Source organism: Vanellus vanellus (assembly GCF_965231255.1).
Source record: "Vanellus vanellus genome assembly, chromosome: 2".
NCBI lineage: Eukaryota > Metazoa > Chordata > Aves > Charadriiformes > Charadriidae > Vanellus > Vanellus vanellus.
Window position 1 is genome coordinate 91,552,206 of NC_138906.1, and position 22,342 is coordinate 91,574,547.

Sequence of the window (22,342 nt, forward strand, 5' to 3'; positions counted from 1 at the left end):
TGCCCCACAGATGAGGCGGACGTGCCCACAACGTGATAAATGAGATCTGAGGTGTTACTACAAACTTCTTGCTTCACTCAGGCCACTGTTCTTGAAGCAGTGCTTCCTTTGCGGAAATCACAAGTATCGCAGCTCTTTGAGCAGCGCTGGAGAACTAGCTTTGATGACAGATTCTTCTTTTATGAGTTGTCACCATCAGCCACAGATATTAGCAGACTTTTGGCAGAACGTCACTATGAATTTAAGGATTGATTTTTGACTGCGTTAGTCAATGACAGCTGATGGGTGACTGCCTCTTGCAGATCTTAAAATTCATGCCAATGCAGAAATGAATGGCAATATTAAAAAAAAAATAAATTAAAGGAACTTGGTAATCAGTTTGTTAATTGAAGCTGATTCTCACTTTATGAGAATACAAATTAGAATATGCTACTCTGCTGCATAGCAAACAGTCTGCATTGTTGGGTCCAGTGATGAGACACGGTAGTGTACGGCTGGATTCTTTCACTGAAGAAGCTCTATAGCCTCCAGTCTCATCTTGATGTTTAATGAGGTGATTTTTGAGCTATTGCTCTAATCTAATTGTGTATCTGAGTGATATACAAACTGTTTTTCTAAAGCTATACTGAGTAAGGAATGTATTTCAAAGTAATTATATTATAAAGAGGTATAGCTTTTATTTGTGCATTTGACAGGGGAACAGATTAATCACTATTGTAAAAACAACTGGTTGGGGTTTTTTTGCAAACAAGATTTACATGAGTTTTGATATTTATTCACCTTGCGTCTGGGTATTATTAGGAGGATGACTAAAAAAACGAACCACAGCTCATTTGTGAAAAAAGTGAAATGTGAATGTCTTTGACATGCAACATTAACATTTTTCACTGGAGGAGAGAGGAGCACTTTTATTTTAGACTGATGCAGCCCTCTTGATGCACCCCCCACCTCCATCCCTTTTTCCTTCTGGGCTCCAGAGGTGTTGCCTGGACTGGGAATTGGGAGTGTACCCATTGCCTGAGAATTTAGCTAGAATTTTTGGTAGGTGTGATGACAGGGCCTTTTTTACATATTCCTTTCTCTAGATGACTGCTCATACCCTTTTTCCTGCTTTGTCCGTATGCTCACTAGCAGTACATGACGGTGGGGCTTTATTTTTGCTAAAGAAACAACAGTTCTGCCTGTCTGCTCATCACTTGCAGCAGAAAGCAATTTTTCTATTCTAATAAATTGTGAAAAGGTGCCACTAGCAGTACAGTAGACAAATGAGGTATTTTTAATAAAATTGACATGACAAAAGATGAAACAGTTATTAGTAACTATTTTTAAGCGTGTACAGTAGCAATATGGGACAACTTCTTTCTTTGGACTCATAATTCTGTTCTAATGAACCCATACGATGTATAGTCTGGTTCATTACACAAGTACTTTTTTCAGGTTCATGTTTGTGCACAAAGGTGCGTGTTATCCAGAGTAGGTAGTTAGCATGAGAAATTTTTTTTCAAACTTTTACTGTTTTGCAAACCAGGAGGTAGAGAGAAGCGCCCAGGGGAAGTGGAATGAGTCTCCCACAGCAAATTACATGAGCAGTAATGTGAGAGTAGACACTGGTGTGCACGTAAAGAAACCCCAGACCCGCTTGTGGATGCACGTACCCAGAACCAGTCCTGAAACTAGCATCTTTTAACCATGCCGAACTCTGCTGTTTGTCGTATTGATATAAGTTCACTTAACCATTCACTGAAATTGCAGTTAAACTGACACTTACAGAATCAGCGAAGATAATTATTTGAAAGCATCTTTGTTGCCGGACAGCTGCAGTTAGTGGGGCAACTCTTTGTTTGTTTGTTTGTTTGTTTGTTTGTTTTATACAGCAGCTTATTTTAATCAAACAAAAGAAAATGTAGTTTATAATTCAGAGGTAAATTGTACTTCCAACATGGTGTATTTTAACTCATCTAGAAGTATTGACATCCTGAATATTTCATTTCAAACATATGACTTCGGTGCCTGGAGTGAATAGTCTCTAAATGAATCTGCTTTGACCTAGCAGTAGCAGTTACATGCCTTGCATGCTTAGCTGTTCACACTTTCTCTCTTTGGCCTTCTCCCCCCCCCCCCCTTCAAATACTGTTGATGGGGAAACGAAATGCTATGTTTGTAAAAAAAAAAAAAAAAAAAAATACCTTTACCTAATGGGCCTTCTTCATCTTTACATTTCTTCTAGGCAAGCTAGATCCAAAAAAAAGTGAATGAAGGAGAGAATGGGTGCACAAGACCCATTACATATAGAAATAAAATATATTGCATTTTATATTTGTGCTTTTTTTTTCTTTTTGCACCCTCGGATTGTTTTACAGACTCATAAAATGCAATTTGTCAGAAGTCTGATTAAAGATCTGCGCTAGAAAAACTATACAAATAATATAAGTCAATGTGCTGGTTCCCAAATTCATAGCAATAGTTAAAAGATGATCAGTGTCACTATTATGGATATGTTTTGAAGAGTTTTGTCTTGACCATTATATTTCAATGTTGAGAGAGATTTGCATATGGAGATTATACAGAAATCAAGGAAACTAGCCTGAACTGCTCACGTTTAGGGTTTTCTTGGCTTTTACGTCTTACGCTCCAGGCTAACTATCACGTCTTGGCACGATACTTGCACTTCCAGTAAGGAGAAGGGCCAGTTTCAGGAAAGACTCCTTTGCCTTCTTTAGGACTTCTGACTCCTCCATTGCAGTGTTTCAGAGCTGTGTGGGTACAGAGGGCGGGTGCTGCCTCCTCAGGGTCGCTCTTACAGCCGCTGCCTTAGGCAGAGATGGGACTCGCGCAGCAGTCCTTACTGAAGGGTGCGCGGGCGGGAGCAATCTAACTCCCAAAAATTCTGTGGAAAAGGATTTGGTCTTAAAGGCTTTTTCTAAGGTGTCTGTTCATGCTGTGGGTATATGTTGGAGGTCTGTGTTTCGTTTGTTGTTGTGTTTTTGTGTGGGTTTTGGTTCTTGGGTGGCTGGTGGTTGACTTTTTAGTTGTTTTGGGTTTGCCCTTTTTTTTTTTTCCTTCACTCTAGCAGTGTATTAGGTGCAGTCTCCGGACTCCTTTTTCTTTCTTCTTCTGTGCATACCATAGTGTAATGAAGTAGATAGTGTGTTCCTGTTCCTCCCAGTTGTTCAGCTGACTTAAAGCTTTACCTTTTCTCATGTGAGAACTTGTGATGAGGTTTCTATCTGCTACCTTGATTTACTGATTTCCTGTCTGATTAAAGATTCTCCTCTGAGTAGTTGCAAGTAAGCTTCAACTTGCAGTTCCTCACAATGTATTTAGCACATTTAAATTAATAAATCCAAAATAATTAATTCACTTAAATTAATAAAATAGCACAATACATTTAAAAAGATAGAGGTCACGGTAGAGAGAAACTTAAAATGTTGCTGGTTTTCTCTCAGATATATTATCAGAAGTGCGTTCACATCCTTCTTTGTCTCTCCTTCAAAGTCTAACCTTGTCTTTGGATATTCTGATTGAAAGACAGGAGTGTTTCCTGCCTCCATTTTTACCATGTGAGATGCATGAAGCCAGAGAAGGAGTTCAGCTAGGCAGGAAAATTTCTTTGGCCCCAAAATTCTCCAACAACATGATTATACATGTAAACAACTATGTCAGAGACCAACTATGGCATGTAAGTAGCCCGTCTTTCCGGAGGATGCTGTTTGGATTTAGAGGCTGAGAAAAGGTATTGTAGTGAAGGAATCTCATAGTGAATGAATCTTTGGTCCTGTTACCGAGCTCTGGACACAAGGGATAGGTGGGGAGAAATCCTCTTGATACCTTCAGGATACAAGACATCAGACCTGTCAACATTTATATCTTAGCCCTTATTAATACCAGGATTAGTCCCATGACAGTCAGTAACCTTTTTGTAATGGAAACCACGGCATCTGTAAATATGTACAGATTTAGTATCTGGATGAAGAGTACTGGTTCTTTTCTTTCTGGAGAAACAGGATTCTCTTTTTGTTGTGTCCTGGATAGAGCTGCTTTTTGAAACTTGGCTAAGATACAGGAGCCTGGTAAGATAAAGGCCATGGAGCTTCGTTTACAGCCAGGGAAACAAAGAATGATGATCTACCAGTACAAATGTTTCATTTTATTCTTGTTTAATTTCTGTCCATTATATTCACACATTTATGGGTATTTCTGAGACTTTAAAAATTAAAATAAATAAAGTTTGTGTTTCTTTACCATGAAAATACCATATTTCTAGGTGCTTTACTGTGTGCAAGAAAACCAGCTTTGGGGAATCTGTGATGTGGTATCTGTGCTTCCTTTTGCTTCCTAAATACACATACATAATCTTACAGAAACCTGAACTAGAACTAGCTGTTAGTAATGTACTTGTAAGCTAGTAATATCCATTAGCTATGATATAACACATGTAAACTGGTTGAATATGGGTAAGAATAGTGCATAATGCTCAAAATGTCACCTTTACAGAAAATGAACTATCAAATCATTGGAACAGGCGGTTTATACACCTATATATGTGAGTACACAGAATTTCTATGAGCAGATACTGCCTGCTGTGAGCCATAAGCAATTTATAGGGACAGATTCATATTGAAACATGACATCATAAGATAGACTACTTAGAAAGGTAGGAATATGAATTTAACTGCCTAGAAGCTTCCCCCCCTTTTTTTTCTGAAACACTGGAGAATTTAGCAGAGAAGCTAAAATTGACTATTAAATTTATGTACCACTCAGATGTATTATGTCTTTGATCTATTTATTTTAGATTAAATTAATGAGGATTATATGTGTCCAGGACTTAGCTAGAAGGCTTCTAAAGGCATCAAAATAAAGTGGTAAGAGAAGAGCAGTTCATCTTATGATGGCTGGTGCTACAGTAATGTCAGGAATTAATGTTTACTACCCATTCTGCTTTTGGAGTGCAGCTTTTAAAATACGCTGGCCTTACTGTCAAGTATCTTTTAATTAACACTCCTTAGCTTCATGTGTTTAGGATGTTTATTTTACACAAATAGAAATTTTCCGCCTTATCGAACAGCACACTACAGTTCGGTGAGATCAAATGTATTAGAAGTCAATATAGCTGAGTATTTTTCCTGAATTGCTCTATTAATTAGCAGAATGACATTTTTGCCATTATGGAGTTGTCTCAAATCTCCAGTTTTCCCCCCCGAAAGGCAGTGATGTCTCATAACTGCGTGCTATCAGCAAGCAAGCTTGTGGCACTCAGTAAAGCTGCTAGTGACAAAGGTTTTTTGGGTTGCAGCATTGGGTTGCTACTGCTTGGAATGTTTGTTATGATAAAGGTAAAGGAATTGGGTTGGAGCTAAAATGATATTGACACTGAATATTCTGTTACTTATAAGTGTCTCATTATTGGGTGTTTCAGAAAATCAGGGAGTTGAAACTTCAACTTTATTCTGCTACTGAATGAAAACCATTACATGGTTGATTACAGTAGAAAGGGGTGTTCAGCATTAGAATGTGCAATACACAATCTTGTCATCAGTCTTGGCAAACGGGTAGGGATTAAGCCAGTGTCAGAATCAGTGATCGTCCCTCCTGCAAAGCAAAAATACATTGTCAAAGAATTGAGGTGCACCTTGTCCTACCACCTTCTGTTCTGTGCTATACATCCTCTAAGGATAGGCAAAAAATACATGCCCTAGGGCTGTTGTTTTGTCAAAACAGTCAGTAATGTGAAGGAGCAATTCTTTCCTACCTTATACTTGCAAGGAATCAAAGCACTTTTTCCTTTGTGAGGAAGGCAGAGTGAGGGGCAGTGGATCCAAGTGAACGTACAACATAGATTTAGATACATTTTCTGTATCTAAAAAAAAAATAATGTTGCAGAACATTATTTTCCCCCCACACATTACAAAATGAAACTTTAAAGTAGAAGAAGGGGGGAATGAATAACAGCTTTTGAATCCTGCTGGGTGATAATAGAAATCAATATTCCTAAATTGTGCAACTGGTGATAAGTTTATGAAGTAATTAGAGGAGCAGCTGATAGCATAATTTTGAGGAGTCAAATACCACACAGACAGAAAGCGATGTTGTTTTGTTTTAAACATCAAGAATTGTCTATTTTTTTTCTGTGGTTTGCTCTTGTGCTTGAGTAAATTTCTTTGAATTCTCCAGGTGCGTTTCCCACATGAGCGCAAGAAGAGTAGCCAGTTAAAAGAAGTGACTGCTGTGGAGGACAGCATGACTGCCATGAAACGAAGCTGCCTTCTCACACTGCTGTTGGCAGGACTTGGGGTACTAGGAATACTGGAGCCAATGACAACAGAAGATACCCACTGCCACAGGGCTGAGCACCCGATTATCACATACAAAGGTAAGGTGCAAGCACAAAAAAAACTTTCAGAAGTAGGATAAGGATCATGTAATGTCTTCATGGAAACCTGTTTTTAATGTATAATGGGATGAAAACAAAAAGTGCATTCAGTGCTGTTATATAGTAGCCTGGACTGTATTCCATACAAGGCTTGCAAAATTTGCTCATGATTCAGTGCCGAATGTGTCATTTGAAGGTTGGTGACTCGTTTTCCTCTGTTATTAAAACCAGCCTGTACTCTTGCATGGGGTTGTTCCTTTCCACGTACAGGACTCTGCATGTGTAAACTTAATTTCCCGAGGTTGCTCTTGGCCCATTCCTCCAGTCCATCTAGGTCCCTCTGGATGGCAGCCCTGCCCTCAAGCTTATCAACTGTTTCTCTGAATTTGGTGTTATCTGCAAACTTTACAGACTGCACTCTCTTGCCTCCCCTTGGTTGTTGATTAAGGTGTTAAACGAGACAGGTCCCAGGATCAACCCTTTTATTCCACTTGTTACCAACATCATGGTGGAGTAAGGTCCATAAAAGATTTACCCTTTGGACTTGATCATCCAACCAGCTTCTAACCCATCTGGTTGCCAACCCGAAAAGACAGACCGTAACATCCTAACTTGCAGTGAGACAGTGCTGAAAGCCTTGAGATAAATGACATCCCCTGCTCTCGCCTCATCATTAAAACTAGTCATTTGATTACAGAAGGCAATTGGGTCAGTCAAGAATGATTTACCCTTGGCAAATCCATGTTGACTGTTCTCAGTCACCTCCTCTGTATGTCCAGAAAAGTGCATGCCAAGAGGACTAACTCCATAACTTTCCCAGGAACTAAAGTGAAATCGACTGGCCCGTAGTTCCCACATTTGTTTTCCTGCAGTTACTGAGGACCTTCCTTCATCTCTGTGGCTTCTCAGAGACGAAGAGTGGCCAGTTATCTCTGCATCCGTGGATGCAACTTGTCTGATCCCATGGATTCATATAGGATGAGATCTTGCAAGTCATCTCTGACTCAGGCTGCATCTACTGCTGGTATTTCTTAAACCCTTTTGCTAAACACCACGTGCCTTTGAGACTTTGTTGGTGGACACTGAAACAAAAGAGCTATTGAGTCTGTCAGCATCATCTGTGTCTACTGGCACTAGATCACCTGTCTAATTCAGCAACAAGCTTATATTTTCCCTGATGAACCTTTCATTACTATTGTAGCAGTAGAAGCTGCTTCTGTTGCCCTTGATGTTCCGTGCAAGTCTTAACTCCCATTGAACTTTGTTTAAGCTGACACAATCCTTACATGCCCATGTGGTGTTTCTAAATTCCTCCTTGGTCACTTTGTCCCTGCTTACACCTCATACATATAGCCTTTTTGCATTGGAGCTCCACCATAAGTTCCTTGCTCTGCCAAGCCTGTCTCTTCATACCTGCGGTTGTCATCTTGACTATTGGGATGGACCGCTGAGGAACAGTTGGAACAAAATGAAGAACACTTGGAGGCGATTGTCTGTAAAAACCTGAGGCATTTAATAACTTACCTGATTTTTTTGTTTATTTACTTGAATTGAGATTTTTCCATTAATGTCGCAACTTAGAGCGCATTCCAAATAGTTTGTAGCTATGAGGATGCAGGGATTAAGTTGTATTATATTGCATATTGCATTCCTCCTGTTTTTCTAAGAAATTTTTTTTGTTCCAATGAATTAGGATTTATTGAATTTTAATTGAAAAAAGATTTGTTTCCATTCTTTTCATAAAGTTAGAGAAAATGATGTTGTGTTTTCTACAGAAAGTATTTTTGTTCTGGCATTGTAATGGTTTAATAAGAGTAATGGTACCATCTGTCCCTTTCTCCAATATATCGGAGAGTGAACTAAAGTGGTTACATTCTGTACCTAGGAACTGCAAAACATCAGTCTATTGTGAAGGACGGACCTTTATCTGTCATTTATTGATGGACTAAATAGTATCATTTATTCTGATAAAATATCTGTTTTTCTTAACATTCACGTTTTGTGTATAATTTAGTTAAATGTTATCTTTATCATAACATGCATACACAATGTTGTAAATTAGACTTAACTGTCTAATATCACAAACTAAGGGATCGCTGAATTTCCTTTTTCTTGGTGTATATGCAACTGTAAAAGCAAACAATTAAGACTCATTATCAGAGACATGTGCTAAAAGTTGATGAAAAATGTATTGGTTTATGAATCTGACTCAGCCAACATTTAGGAGAGTAGCTTGATCCTGCCTTTTAGACCATTATTTTTCTCTGTCATATTTAATTTCTAGTGATGTTCTTCCAGTTCTAAGTTATTGTGCTAAGGCTTTTTGGGGACAATGACTTCCTCCATCATCTTGTTTCTGTTGCATCTTTTGATGTAGCCAGAGATAATGTCACAGAGTTTACTGAACAAAACGAATTCCTTTTTGCTGTAAATATATGTGGGAAATACAATTACATAGAAGCATTTATTGTCAGATTGTTAACACGAGATCTAGTGAGATTTTCAATGCCAGACTCCCTTTTGAACTTTGTGGTAAAAATATCATTAATCAGTGCATATCCATGACATACCTTAGCTTTTATGAACTGACATACCTTGAAAAAGTTTTCCTTCACTTAAAAATATTCTGACAAGTTGTAGTTCATGCTCACCGCAATAATCTGTTGGGAATCATCAGTAAATCTTAACATGTACACGTAGAAACATACTTGCAATGCAGTATGCAGTATTTGATGGCTAGGTGACATAACTGGTGTGGGCACACCGCAATTGACTTGTAGTTGGAGGACTGCTAGTTAAGGGGAAACAGGAGACCGAAGGAAAAGATGACCAAGAGGGTTGTCTTTGAAATTGTATGTTAGGAATGGACGACTTGGGGTATCAAAGTATAAAGAAAGGGAAGTCTGTGAGAAGAGCTACTCTGTGATTGAGTCCTGCAGTAGGAGTTGGCAGGATTTAACAATCCCTCTTCATGATTTCTGTATTCTTCTTGCAGCATTTACTGACTTCATGGATGCCTATAGGAAAATACCCTCTGTATCTATTGACAATATTAGTGCTGCTACACCAACACAGAGTCCTGAAATCAATTCTTAACAGCTATGAAACATTTTATTTGAATTCTGCACTAATACCCTATTCTGTAAAGTCATCTTATAATAATATGAGATCTACCAGAGCTAAGTGCTGTGTGGAATGCTGAACATCAACCAAGGCTGAGTGGTGTTGAGTGGTAGGTACTTTAAAGCTTGTAAGCTCAGTACTAACTTTACAGAGCTATCAGCTCTTTTGTTTTATTTATAACTGACTAAAGCCTTTTTTTGTAGTTTCTGGTATGCCAAAATAGCAATGTACTTATCTGATTTGTCTTCCTTTGAGAGTCATGGTAGATGGAGTATAAACTATTAAATAAAACCAATGGAGTGAGAGTCTGGTGTAGCGTATGGATGAACAGCTGCAAAAAAAAAAAAAAAAAAAAGAAAAAATAGTCCCCAGGAGTTGTCAAGGTGAAATATGGAAAGGGAATGTATCTCCTGAAACAGCTTGCTTGCTTGCTTTCTCACTGCCCATCAAAAACTTCTCACTTAGGTGATGATTCTGTCAAGCTGCCTTTTGTAGAGAAGCATATACTATTTTTATCACTGATTTTCCCAGCTAAATAGATTTAGCTGAAAGACCTTGATATATCTCCTGATATCAAATGGCAAGAGTATCACCCACCAGTTAAGAACATTTACTCAAGCACTTTGTTTGCCAGTGGAAGAGGAAAGAGAAGTTAGAGAAGCAGGGGAGATGCATGCACTTTCAAAGGATTTTTGACATGATCTAAAAATCTCTTTTCATTTTATGTCTCTCATACACAGTAGTAATAATCACATTGTAATTTGTTTATCTGCATAATTAATTAAAAAATACATAATGCACCTTTTCTTTCTCCTAGAAACTATAATAAATAAGAAAGTCTGCTGTGGATCTGTAAACGTTTCAGCTCTAAAATCTGTCCTCATTGGTCTTCCCTAGACTAGAATAAGGCGCTTGGTGTCTTCCTCAGAAGCTGGAAATTTCCTTTTCTCATTATTTAAAGTTGGTAGAAACTATCACAGATTTATATAAAAGCAGACCTCTAAGTGTGGGATGGGTTGATAGGATCAGCCCGGTAGCGTGCAGTTTAGCGTTTTATGTGGTGGGACTAACTGTGGTGATGCATAGTCCCTCTTTTAAGTTTTAACCTGTCTGCATATGTTACATGCATATACTGAGCATTCATCAGGTATCCTATCATAAGTCCAATAGAGGCATTAAGAGTCAAGAGGTTATAAACGGCGTGCAACTTATAGAATTGGGTGCAAGGAAGCAAGGCGCAGGTGACAGAATGGATACACAGAGACTCCTAGTGTGAGATTATTGGTCTTCATATATGTTCCTGTACATATACAATGTGTAAATATATTTATGCTTGAAATAATATGAGTTAAGAAGTAAAAAGGGCTGAAATAAGCTGGTCATTAAAGATAGAGCCTTAACATTTTCAGTTTTGTTAAATTTTATCTACATATGCTTTCATATGCATGTGGATATGAAATGTTAGCTCTGTGAAGTTTGTTAGGGTTTACTGATGGTCAACTTCTTGGAAAACACACTCTCTTAATATAGTAAAGGGATGTGTTTAACCTAAATAGTTATCCAAGGCTGTGGAAACCAAATTTCCTCTGGGTAGGAACAGTAAATCATAGGCAAACAGTGTTTAGAAAAATAAGATGCCTATGAGAAATGACAACTGTTTTATAAAAGCTGAACTATTCTTATGCAAAAACCAAAGCAAATCAGTTGAGGAGTGTAACGTTTGTCTAAATATTTCCATAAGGTTCAAAGCACTTAGCCACTTGCTCTACAGAACCTCTCTGGTAGATGGAGCTGATATTTTATTACTAATTTTAAAAAAAGTGTAAAAGTAGTTACAGTGGCACCTTGTTTCCACCCCACATTTGCTGAACTTTGAAACTGTAACAGATGTCAAAACTCACACACTCAGCTGAAGACTCGTGCTATAGGCAGACCACGAGGTCGATCTGGAGAGGCCATCCCAACTGCTTAACGGTGTGTGAGAGAAAGCTGGAAAAAAAATTGACCAACTCCAATTTCAGGTGTGAAATTATAAGTATTGACTGTCCTGCATAAAGTCGAATTTCTTAGGGTTTTCTATCATAATAAAGTGCAGTTGTGCACTTGACTGAATTGGTGTTCAGGGTAAAGCTGAGATCATCTGCTCTGGGGTAAATCTAATTCTTTTATGCTCCCATAAAGTAATTGGAATTTAAGGTTGTGCTGTCTCAACAAAAAAGCATCAGTTGACATAATTTTAGAAGCTGTATTTAGTGATATTTTAAATACATGCTGCGCTGTCAAGAAGTTATCTGTTGAGTAAACAGGTTCAAAAATAGTATGTCTCAATCCATAGAAGCAATGAACATAAATCCTTCATTTTTACGTGAGGTTAACCAGAAAAGGAAAATAGCATAGTTATTTTTTGATTCCTTGGTTTGGGAATCCTAAGAAATATGTTTTCTTAACCTGATTGTCTAGCCACCACAGAATTCCCTCTCTTGATGTTTGTCTAAGTAGCATAGACTCAGTACATTGCTCTGCTCATTTTATCATGTGGTTTGTATACGGAGTGCATGCACATAACATGTGCCAAGAGGAAATAACATGTGGGCTGAATGAAGAAAGATACATGGTGTATGAACTTGGTTTTGTCTGTACTCTCTTCTCTTTCCCCTAATCTTGTTGCAAGCTACTGTTTGAACTAATAGTAGTCTGCTAAGGGGCTCAGGTTCTTTATTGTGTTTTCCTTCTCTTCCACTGTTTTTCAAAAATACACTTCAAAGACATCCTGCCAGCTTCAGCAGGGGGACTGAGGTGGGGGTATTGCTTTCCATCTCCTGTCCTCTTTTGTTTTGTTTTGTTTTGTTTTGTTTTTCTTTAAATAAAGAAGGTTAATTAGTGAAGACAGTTGATTACCAGATATTGCAACTTTGGTTTGTCTAGACGATAGGACTACAAGATTGCTTGCGCTACCTTGCCAAGAACCAGCCTCTCTTAAGGAGGAAAATAATTCCTCCACAAGTTGAATTTTTTTTTTTTGTCCAGTCAGGTTTGCCTTTAGTTTTGTATATGAGACTAAGCGTCTGCTGGGGAATGGCAACTTTCAACTGTTTATAGTTCATTTTAGAAATTATGGCTTTAAAGACTGAAGGATACTCTCCCCTCACTATTTCCCTGAATCACCCAGTATCTTTGGTGTGAATTCCCATAAAAAACAGGGTATGGCAGGGACTGAATTCTCTAAGGCAAGGACTTGCATACTGGCTAACTTTTCTTTTTGGTGGGAGGGGTCATGTTTTACAGCAAGCATCAATTTTCAGTTCTTTTGGCATCCCAGCCGAGTGCTGGACCATCGTAGAATGTTAATAATCTTAATAGGTATCTAATAATTGAAAATCAGCAGTGGCTGCAATGGCTAGTGAGCTGCACAGACATGTTCTATGAGCCTTTCCATGGCTGATTTCTTCCCGGTTGCCCTAATGTGGAAGTTTTGAGCATGTGAAATTTCCTGGTTGTTAACTAAGCAGCAGAATGAGAGGCTCCTGCCACGTTCCACTAGCTGTACAAAGCAGGCAGATAGAGCTAAAATCTGGTTTTTTTTGTTTGTTTTTTTTTTTTTTTTTCTTCTTCAAAAGAGATGTAGTTTTAATGGAGATGGGCATTTTTACTGAAAGGTTGTAAAACATCCCAACTGGAATACGCTAAAGAAACAGAGCAGCAACCAAGAAATACAGCTCCTAAGCAGCTGAAGTTCTATCATCTTCTAGAAGTTTTGGTGTGTTTAAAGACAAGAAGAGACACAATAATGCTTTGATTTTTCTCTATTTTATTTTTTTCCACTAGACAGTGTTTTAATTTATTTTCAAAAAAAGGTTTAAGATATACTCTGTCCCTTGTATTGACAGCTGTCAGTGTGAGTATTTTACTGATCTACCCCTTGAAAAGGCATTAATAAAGCATATCCATTGTTTCTAAATCATCTGGCACAGTGTAAATTATGTTTTGCTGAAGCTTTAAGTTTCCGATGCATAATCTCCATGCCGGTTCATGTGAATTCGGTGCTTCTCCATCTTCAGGGACTGCATTGCAACATGTCCGAAGCTAACGAGCGTTGACTGAAGAGGAAGAGCATGTATATGGCTAGTTAGCATTTCACGGCCAAGGAGATGAGAGTCAGCCCTTTTTACCTTGCCTTGGTGACACTCACTTGTGCCCAGCCCTTCACGGAGCTGGTGGCTGCGCAGTCGTCACAGCCCAGCAGGATGCAGTGAGGAGCAGGTGGCCCCGTGAGCTTCACTGCTGGTGAGGGTACCCGCACAGCCTGCCTGGCCTCTGGCAGCAGCAGGCTCCATGTTTCACAAGAAACATCCTTAATTCAGTTCTTCTCCGTCACTTCTCTTGAAGTAACCTAGACTATTAGTTCATGAAAGGTGGTGATAATCGCAGGTCTGATCCTGGGCAGCTCTGTTTTCGTACTTGGTAGTGAACAAATTTCTGGAAATACTTGTTCCAGTGGTATTCCAGGTTCTCTTCAGCATTTATGGGTCCTGTCTTCCACTCACTCGGTGGCACCTGCTGCCCTTACTGCCTGTGTCTGAATGTCGCCTTCTGCTGGCTGTTGCATTGGCTGAGAGATCTGGGGAAACCCTGGCCCACCCTTGGGCCTTGCCTGGAGGTCTACAATTTCCAGGAATCTTGGAGGTGAGGAGGAAAAAAAAATGTTAATATTTTCCCTTTACCCCCTCAATTTCTTAAATAAACTTTCAGAGATACTTTGTGGTTATTTGACAAAATAGGTGAAAGTAGAGTAGTGCAGTCAGTGCTTCTTCAAAGTGATTTTTTTTTTTTTTTTCACATGCTTTCTTTCCTGCCTCCCTTCTGCGGCAGTAATCGTTTGCTATTGACAAGACTATAGGACGCTGAATAGCAGCTGATTTTGTTTGCGTGGCTGAACATGGTAGATACTCACTTGTTACATGGCAATTTGTCACATTCAGGTGAGACCACGCTTTGACTTGTCATAAGCTTGTCTTTCCACTTACAGTGCTCACTTCAGGTTTAGTTCTGAAGGCTTTCTCTACAAAGAAATGTGGTTCTTCTCTACCATTTCTGAGAATTAGGAGCTCACCGTTTTGCAACTAGCTCTACAGTAAATTGACTAAAGTAGTTGTTAATAATGACAAATACCGTGAATTTGACAGTGCCCTTCAGAACAAAAATAATTTCTACAAAGAGAAGTGCTTTTCTGTTGTTTATGGGGTTGTGGTTTTTCCTTGTCTTTTTCTTGCTTGTCGCTCTTTTTTTTTTTTTGGCCTGGGGGCATCTTTTTGTTTTTGTGGTGGGGGAGTAGAGGGGGTGGGGAGTGTGTTCCCCTTTGAAGTCCTGGCTCCAAGCTCTTACCAAGATTAGTGTCAGCCTTTATCCTGTATGTGCTTTCTGTTACAATATGACTTGTTTTGTCTGTCTTTGTATTTTTTTTGCATGAAATATCTTCAGACCTGAAAATATTTTAAGAGCTATAGTCTTGGGCAGAATTGATAGAATGGAGAAATCATATTATGCTAAAACAACGCAAATGAAGAAGTTAAGTGCATTCCTGTGCCAACATAAATAAGAATGCATTATTGCAAGACGGTCAGTTCTACAAACAAGGTTTTGCTAATTGAAACATAGATATTTCCCACAAAAATAATACGGCATTATTATAACTGCCTATAGGCAGTTGGCTTTATGCTTCTGTTCCCTTCAATACATATATAAAAATTGAGCAGGTTTCTCTACAAAACTCCATGTTGAGATGGTTTTCCATAACCGTACGACATGATTTCCTTCAAAATGAATTCTATGGCTGGTTGCGAAAGCCAGCATGTAAGTGTTAAAAAGTGAAAGGTTAAGCCCCTCTGAAGAGAGGGCATGACTAAGGATGTCAAGTGTGTTATGCAGTCTGTCCGTCCCTCTGCATCGTGCTCATGAAGGCAGACAGCGGCAGTGAAGGGACCAGAGCTGGTAAATGGAAGGGGGAGTTGCACTCGCTGGGAAGAGCATCTGGGCTCTGTGCTGGTTAAGGTGTGAAGTTACTGGTTTTTGACTGGCAGAACCTCTGTGGGGCACAATAAATCTTTTTCCAGAATTGGGAAGGGCAGGTGCAGCAAGTAGTATTTCCACACGCCAAAACACAGATGAACTTCACGGCATAGTTTTCACAGCTCAGAAAAAGTCCTTATTCTAGTAGCGTGCTCATCTCTGCCTGTCCTGCTGACTGAGTTCCTACCCTGAAGTGTGGATCAGCTGACCTGCAAGGTGATTTACAGTGTAAATTGGCTGAAAGTCTCTCTTGGTTCATCCTCCTTCATTCCCTGATGTTTTTTTCTTTCTCCTTAGAATTCTCACACCCTTCTTATAAGTTTTTTTAGATCTCTTGTGTTGATTAGCTTTCTGTACTTTGTCCTCCCTCTTTTCTGCTCTTAAATGATATGTCCCAGCTTTAGACCATTCCTCATTTTTAGAGATTGAATTGAGACATAATATTAAGACTTGATTGATAATACCTGATAAATGCTGTCCACAGCAGACTGCTTATACCTTTTTTCCTGGGCTGTCTTGAACTAGGAGCTGATGCAAACAGGATATTAAAACAGAAGGAACATAAGCCTGGTGCAGGATAATAATTTTTTTGTTGTTTCCCTGAGGTTTTCTATCCCCCTTTGACTTCTCCCCAGTGTGTTCCGTCATTTGCTGGTCTTTCCTTCAATGCCCTTCGTCTGAATCTTACATAACATAGTCTTTCTGTACATATGCTGTCCCCCAGGCTTCCCTGTCTCTTAAAGCATGTGAACTTAGCCTTACTGTTTTCTCACTATGGGGCTCTTGGTCCAGAACGTTCCCTGAAAATTTTTTTGAAACTCTGGGTGTTTACTTCAACACCTTTCCTTAGCACTGCGCTGTCTGTGTTTTTATGTTGTATACCTTCTTGTGCCTCCTTACCTGAACATCATCTCATCTCTACTTCAATCTGCTTCTAATCTGATGACAGGTTTCTGGTCACCTTTAATCTTAAAAATATTGGGTTTGTTCTCTTTTTTTTTTTAACTGTGCAGTTTGTATGTGTGTTATGTTTCTGGCCTGGATGCCTCCTCCTTTGCCCAAATATGTGTGTGTGTTTATACATAAGAATCTCGAGTCGAAGTGATACAACCTGTAAACCCTTCCAGCACGTGCAGCCTGCTGGAGTTAATTGTGTCTTGTAGTTTCCAGTGACTCCTCAGATCTCTTTGCTTCCTGTCTAAGTTCCTTCTTCTAATGCACGTTAAGCTATTTACTGATATACAGAAGACTCATCCTAGCTGTGAAATGCAACGGAGGTGACTTCTTCGTTGCCCTTACAGGCATAACAGCTGACATCTGTCTTGTCATTCTCCAGGTGCCCCCCTCTGGAAATTCTTCGTTATGTTTGTTTTCTCCTCTAAGCATCCACTCCCCTGAGCGCCTATCTGTTGTACAGCCAGGTGTATACACAATTCAGGAAGAGTGGGGTTGCTAAATCTGCTTCTGACAGCTTCAAGAAAACAAAGCTTCATGATTACGAGGAGGACAGCAGTTTCCCACAGCTGAGACAGTGGAGAATCTAAACAGCAAGAGGGCAGATTGCAATCCCTACTGTGTTTTTACAGCAGTGAGTTTGAATTTATGTCAAGGTGATGTCATTCAGGCTGATACTTATGAATATTCCATTATGAGATAATGAGAGCAGATGTATGCAATGACAAAATGGAGTAAGAATGACAGTTGAACGCAATCTGCAAGTAGACAAACATGAGACTGTATTGCATTTAAACGCATCAAATGGGAAACCCCAGAACTGAGCCCCCCAGACTCAGATGCTTCAGTTTTGGCTCTTCCCTTCTTTTTCCTTAATTTTTATTTGTTTCTTCACGGTAGTCTGCTGGTATGATACTTTCATGGTTCATCATTTGAACAATTAGTAAAAATTGGTAGGCTTTTTGCTTTAAAGCAGACCAGGATTTGAAAATCCTGTTTCAACTCTTGGTTTACTTGACATCACTTTCCATTTGTTGTACAAAAGACGGTGTGGAAGATCAGGCAACTGAAAATTTTTAAGCACAGTTCTTGGCAACTTAAACTGTTGTTAAACATAGTTATTATTTTTAAAAACAATGCTATCCTCAAATGACTGATACGGTATAATTTAAAAATATTACAACATCAGGTATGCCATGTTTGAGTCAAGGGTTTGTTTCCTTAGAAGTGGGAAGGGTATGGTTAATGAGATCTCTTCCAGCTGGCTAGCGTAACTTTGCAAAGTAGGTTTTATTGTTTTTTCTCTGGAATGGACTGGGGCTCTAGTTTCATGCTGTTTCTGTGTATGAGAGAAAGAAAACTCAAAGGGGCTGTAATTGTATATCATGGCTTATACCTTGTCACTGCATAATTTCTGTAGAACTCGTAAGTGATTCTGAGTATATAAAAACTGTGCTTGTAGCACCGAAACTGCTTTCATCTAGGTGGGGGTTCAATCTTTTTTGCCTTACACCTTCTTGTATTTGTATGCAACGTGTGTGTTTGAACAATGAAGCATAAACAATTCAAAACCCTTGTTCAGAAAAATAAGAAATAAGTAGTCATTGCAGCAGATGTTACTGTCTCTTCCCTGAGGGCGCAGACAGCCAGAACCCAAATTCCCTTTAATTATCCCAGTAATAGACATATGCACACACATAAGAATGCAGAAATATGCACTTCTAGCTGGGGAAGCTCTGGCAGGACAAAGAAACAGGAATGCAGGATTTTAGACCTTGAGACTCTGGAGGTCACAGCGGATTCTAAAAGCAGGTCAGGGAACCAGGGCAGAGCAATTGCTGTGACTGCGCCTGCCCTGCCTGGAGAGCGGTACGCAGCTCGCGGAGGCAGTGACTTTGTGCCTCATGAGAGAACCAATGAAAGATGCGAGGAGTTGGGTAGAAGAAAGCAAGTTTACAGAAGGCTTAAGAAAGAAGTTCAAGTTCACTCACCTAAAGTCAAGATACATATAGTTTAAATATGCTTTATTTTCTGTTTTTCCCATTAATAATAAATAAATTACTTGCAGACCTGCCTCATTACCTCCAAAATTGTTCTGAAGCTGTAATAGTTGTTTAAAAAACAAAGGCCCAATAAACAGGTGGTGAACTTTCTGGAAAATGTCAAGAGTTTTATGGTCTTGGGATTTGTTTTGTTACAGATGACTTAAAGTGGAGAGGAGCTCAGGGAGCTGGCAGAGCTTCTAGATAAGGCCAGAGCTACATATTTATTTCTTGGCCTCCGCAGTTCTCTTTGAGGAAAGGCAAGCTTCAGGACTGTGTTGTGTTGGGTAGTAGAAGGAAGGCAGCTGCCTTGTTTGTGATCTAAAGGGACCTCCAAGAATACTGGTTCTTGAAAGGGAGCTGTAGTTTTGAGGTTGGTCTTGTCTTTTTGTTGTTTTGTTGGCTTTTTTTTCCCCCTCCCTATAAGCAAAGATGAGCTCTGAACTGCAGATGGAGATCTGACACGTTTTCATGTTTCCAAAGGGGAACCAAATGTAGTGTGGTAAGACTTAAAAGAGGAATCTTTTAGTTTGTGGTTGCTGATTTAATCATGCTGGCCAAAGTCGTAACTCCATCTTTTCTTTTATAGAGGAATGGATTGCATTAGCTAACCCTGCCTAAACAATTTTTTTTTATTTTTTTCCTTGGTGGGAAGAAATGATGTTTTATTTTCTTACATCTTCCTGGATCCCTATTTTAGAAACTGTACATTTCTTACTGTCTAATTACCAGAATGCCTATATTTTTCAACGCATTTTCTAGATAAAAAAATATTGTAATTTTTATGAGAAATACTGTAAATTTTCAATTTTATTAAAAATTAGGGTTTAGCTACTATAAATACGTATTCTTTTATTTCCCAGTTATGATGGCCACATACTCTTTAATTCTGTATTACTAAAGTCAGTGGTGTACACAGCCCAAGTATAAATGTGTTCTGTACAGTAAGGGCTACATGCAACGTCTTTTTCATTAGAACGCAATCCTGAATATCGTAACAGGCCTATCTGTCCTTATCCTTTCATTTTACAGAGAAGCATGAAATGGTGTCAGCTAACGCCATCTTTTTGTTGTTGAGCTAGTACTTTTCTCTGCATATGTTACATCCAGTCTGCTTCCGGTGTACTCCATTTAGATTGTTGGAGCCTTCTGGTAGCAAAGACACTTAGATCTGTTATATCCATGACCCTCCTTAGCCTTGACATCGGGATGTTTGTACCATATATATGAAAAAGTGGATAGGCCAACTATGTTCTAATCTCAGTAACAGGTGGACCGTGAATTTGACTGGGGCATTGGGCTGGGATTGAATTGGCTTTTCAGTTTTTTAGATTTGTCTCTTTCTGTAAGGTTAAATGTTAGAGAGTTGCTTTTTTCTTGTTTGTCAGTTTGACTAAGGTTCTCAGTGCAGTAGTTTGTCTTTCTGGTATACTAAAAATTACAGAAAAGGCACCTTCCTAGCCTCTAAGTCATCCCGGTAGAGTATATATATTCTTGGCATCTAAGGGTCAGATTACTTGGATATCTTCTTGCTCCTTATGCATAATTTCAACTCTGGGACTAAAATGCAAAGCTGGTACAACCTTTAAGCTCTACTATTGTTGTAAGAAGCGTTAATAATCATTGTTTCTCTCTCTGAAATGCACACTAAAGAAGGGACAGCATTAGGACCCATGTAGAAAGGGTTAATGAATGCCCAGTGTTGACCCGAGGCTATAACTATATTGAGTGCTCCTGGTTTTGCATCCTACAGGGAGTCTGGCACTCTACAGCATCTCCCTCTGGGCCCAAAGCTCCTGTGGAAAAGAGCTCCGCAGTATGGGCAAGACATGGTCACCTTAGTGATACAGTTCTCCAAGACAACCTGCCTAAGCAGATAGGATTATAAAGCTGCGAAGGTATACGGTCCTGGAAGCAGATCTGCCAACATACCATTGCGTACAGAAAGCATATGTCTGGAATTACAAGTTCTGGAAAAGCGGCCTGTAGCGGGGCAGGCCTTCTCCGCTGTGCACTGAGCTGCTGTCTTCAAAATGTTCAGCTTCTACCATGGGCCTTATGGAAGAATAACAGGTAGCAGGGCAGATGTTCATGATCAGATTTTGAGATGAGTATAATTAGTATATAGTTTTTGCTGGTGTACTTCTAACTCCTAGAATTAGTCTTTTCTGTAAGAGAAATGGAAAAATAATCGCTATACTTACTATATTTGTTAGATGAGTTTTTTGGTTTCTGATTTGCTTCTCTTGTCTTTGCTTGTCTTTCTCAAAAGAAATGGCACTTTTAATGATTTCATGGTTATTGCATCCAACGGGAATATACCCATCAGGAAAAGCCTGTTCTGGCCTGTTTTGCAACAGGGCTAGGCTAGGATAGAGGGAGAATTTGGTCCAAAGTAAGTACAAATATGTAAAGAATGACTCGAAGTCATTAAGTAATGTACAATAATGTACATTACGTACAAATATGTAAAGAATGACTTCACAAATATGTAAAGAATAACTTGCATTTGTATGCGTTTAAACACTATGCACCAGAAATAGAACCACCATAGTTGTGGTGGAGCTTCACGGCACTGCAGCCTGAGGGGTGCACAAGGTAGTTTGTTCGGGTATAGCATAGGTTTCTCTCCACAACAATGACAACTGGACAAGCCCTGATGCCTGAGCTAGAAGTCTGTTTGCAGCTGTGTTTTCAGAAGCTTTTTTTTTTTTTTTTAACCTTATTGCTCAAAATTATTTCAAACATGGAGTCATTGTACATGAATGCTGAGCAACACACGACTTGAATAGGTTCTAGAAAAGTAAGTTATGTCATTGACAAACTAAGACTCAGGCCCTTTCAGATAAGGAGGGGTGAATTGAGATTGATTTCAGAAGTAGTACAGCCATTCTTTGGTTGAACTGTCATGATGGAGTCCTGTCCTCTTTTTTTATTGGAACCTGTGGAATAGTATTTGCATGTATTTCCTTTCTCTGCTCCAGCTGTGGTACATTTCCATTCGGCTGCAGTGAGTCCGTGGCTTACCAGCAAGGTGTGTTTAATGCATTTCTGTGAGGAGAGAATACAGTGAAAGAGCTAGAAAAGACTTGTGATTGGAAATGTAAAAAAGTATAGACAAACGTGAATCGTAAAAGATGCAACAGGCTCTGGCACTCTGTTTTCCGTCTCTTTTTTTCCAACACGGAGTAATGCTTGTTTTCCTGCAGTTGTTCTGAGGGAATTTATTATTAATGAATATATTTCTATTATAATGGGAATTTTAAAATGAGGACTTAACAATCACACTGCATTGATATCAATGATGCACAGAAATTACTGAAGAAAATCTTGGTTTTCTCAGTCCTAGTTTTAAAATGGTTGGGGACAATGGAGTCTTGAAGCGTCACAGCAGTGTTCACAAGCGCACCTAACTGCGTCCTCAAGGAGAGAATGCTGCAAATAAATCCCAAAACAGGGTGCGCTGAATGAACGAACAGGTGGATCGCCTCTTGCTGGCCATGACACCTCGGTTAGTAGATTCCCCTGGGGCTAATGAAGCTGGCACCGGGGCAGCGGGGGTGACGTAACAGAGTCAACGTGGCACATCACTGCGGAGACTTCTGACTTGTCTCGCTGCCTTTGAAGAGGACAGTAATGGAACTTGAGTATTGCAGGAAGAGGAGGTCTAAGTTAGGCTAAAATCATTACACAGCTTCAGGAAGATGGGGATTGTAGTATCATCCTTAGATTAGATACCTTTAATTATTAAAACTTTAGCATGCAGTAATGTATTTTAATTTTC

The 22,342-nt window shown here is 39.2% G+C and overlaps 1 protein-coding gene and 1 long non-coding RNA gene across 2 annotated transcripts in view; both read left to right on the plus strand.

The window, feature by feature from the left end:
- LOC309668778 overlaps positions 1 to 6,210 on the plus strand; it is a 109,643-nt gene extending 103,433 nt beyond the window's left edge. Inside the window, exon 3 of the long non-coding RNA XR_014268870.1 lies at positions 6,175 to 6,210. This is a non-coding gene — a long non-coding RNA (uncharacterized lncRNA). The remainder of the gene's footprint in view (positions 1 to 6,174) is intronic.
- Positions 6,211 to 6,240: 30 nt separating this feature from the next.
- SEMA5A (semaphorin 5A) overlaps positions 6,241 to 22,342 on the plus strand; it is a gene marked incomplete at both ends in the record, with an annotated part of 243,572 nt that continues 227,470 nt past the window's right edge. The window contains one exon of the mRNA XM_082479270.1: positions 6,241 to 6,373. Coding sequence (XP_082335396.1) covers positions 6,241 to 6,373 — 133 coding nt within the window. The remainder of the gene's footprint in view (positions 6,374 to 22,342) is intronic.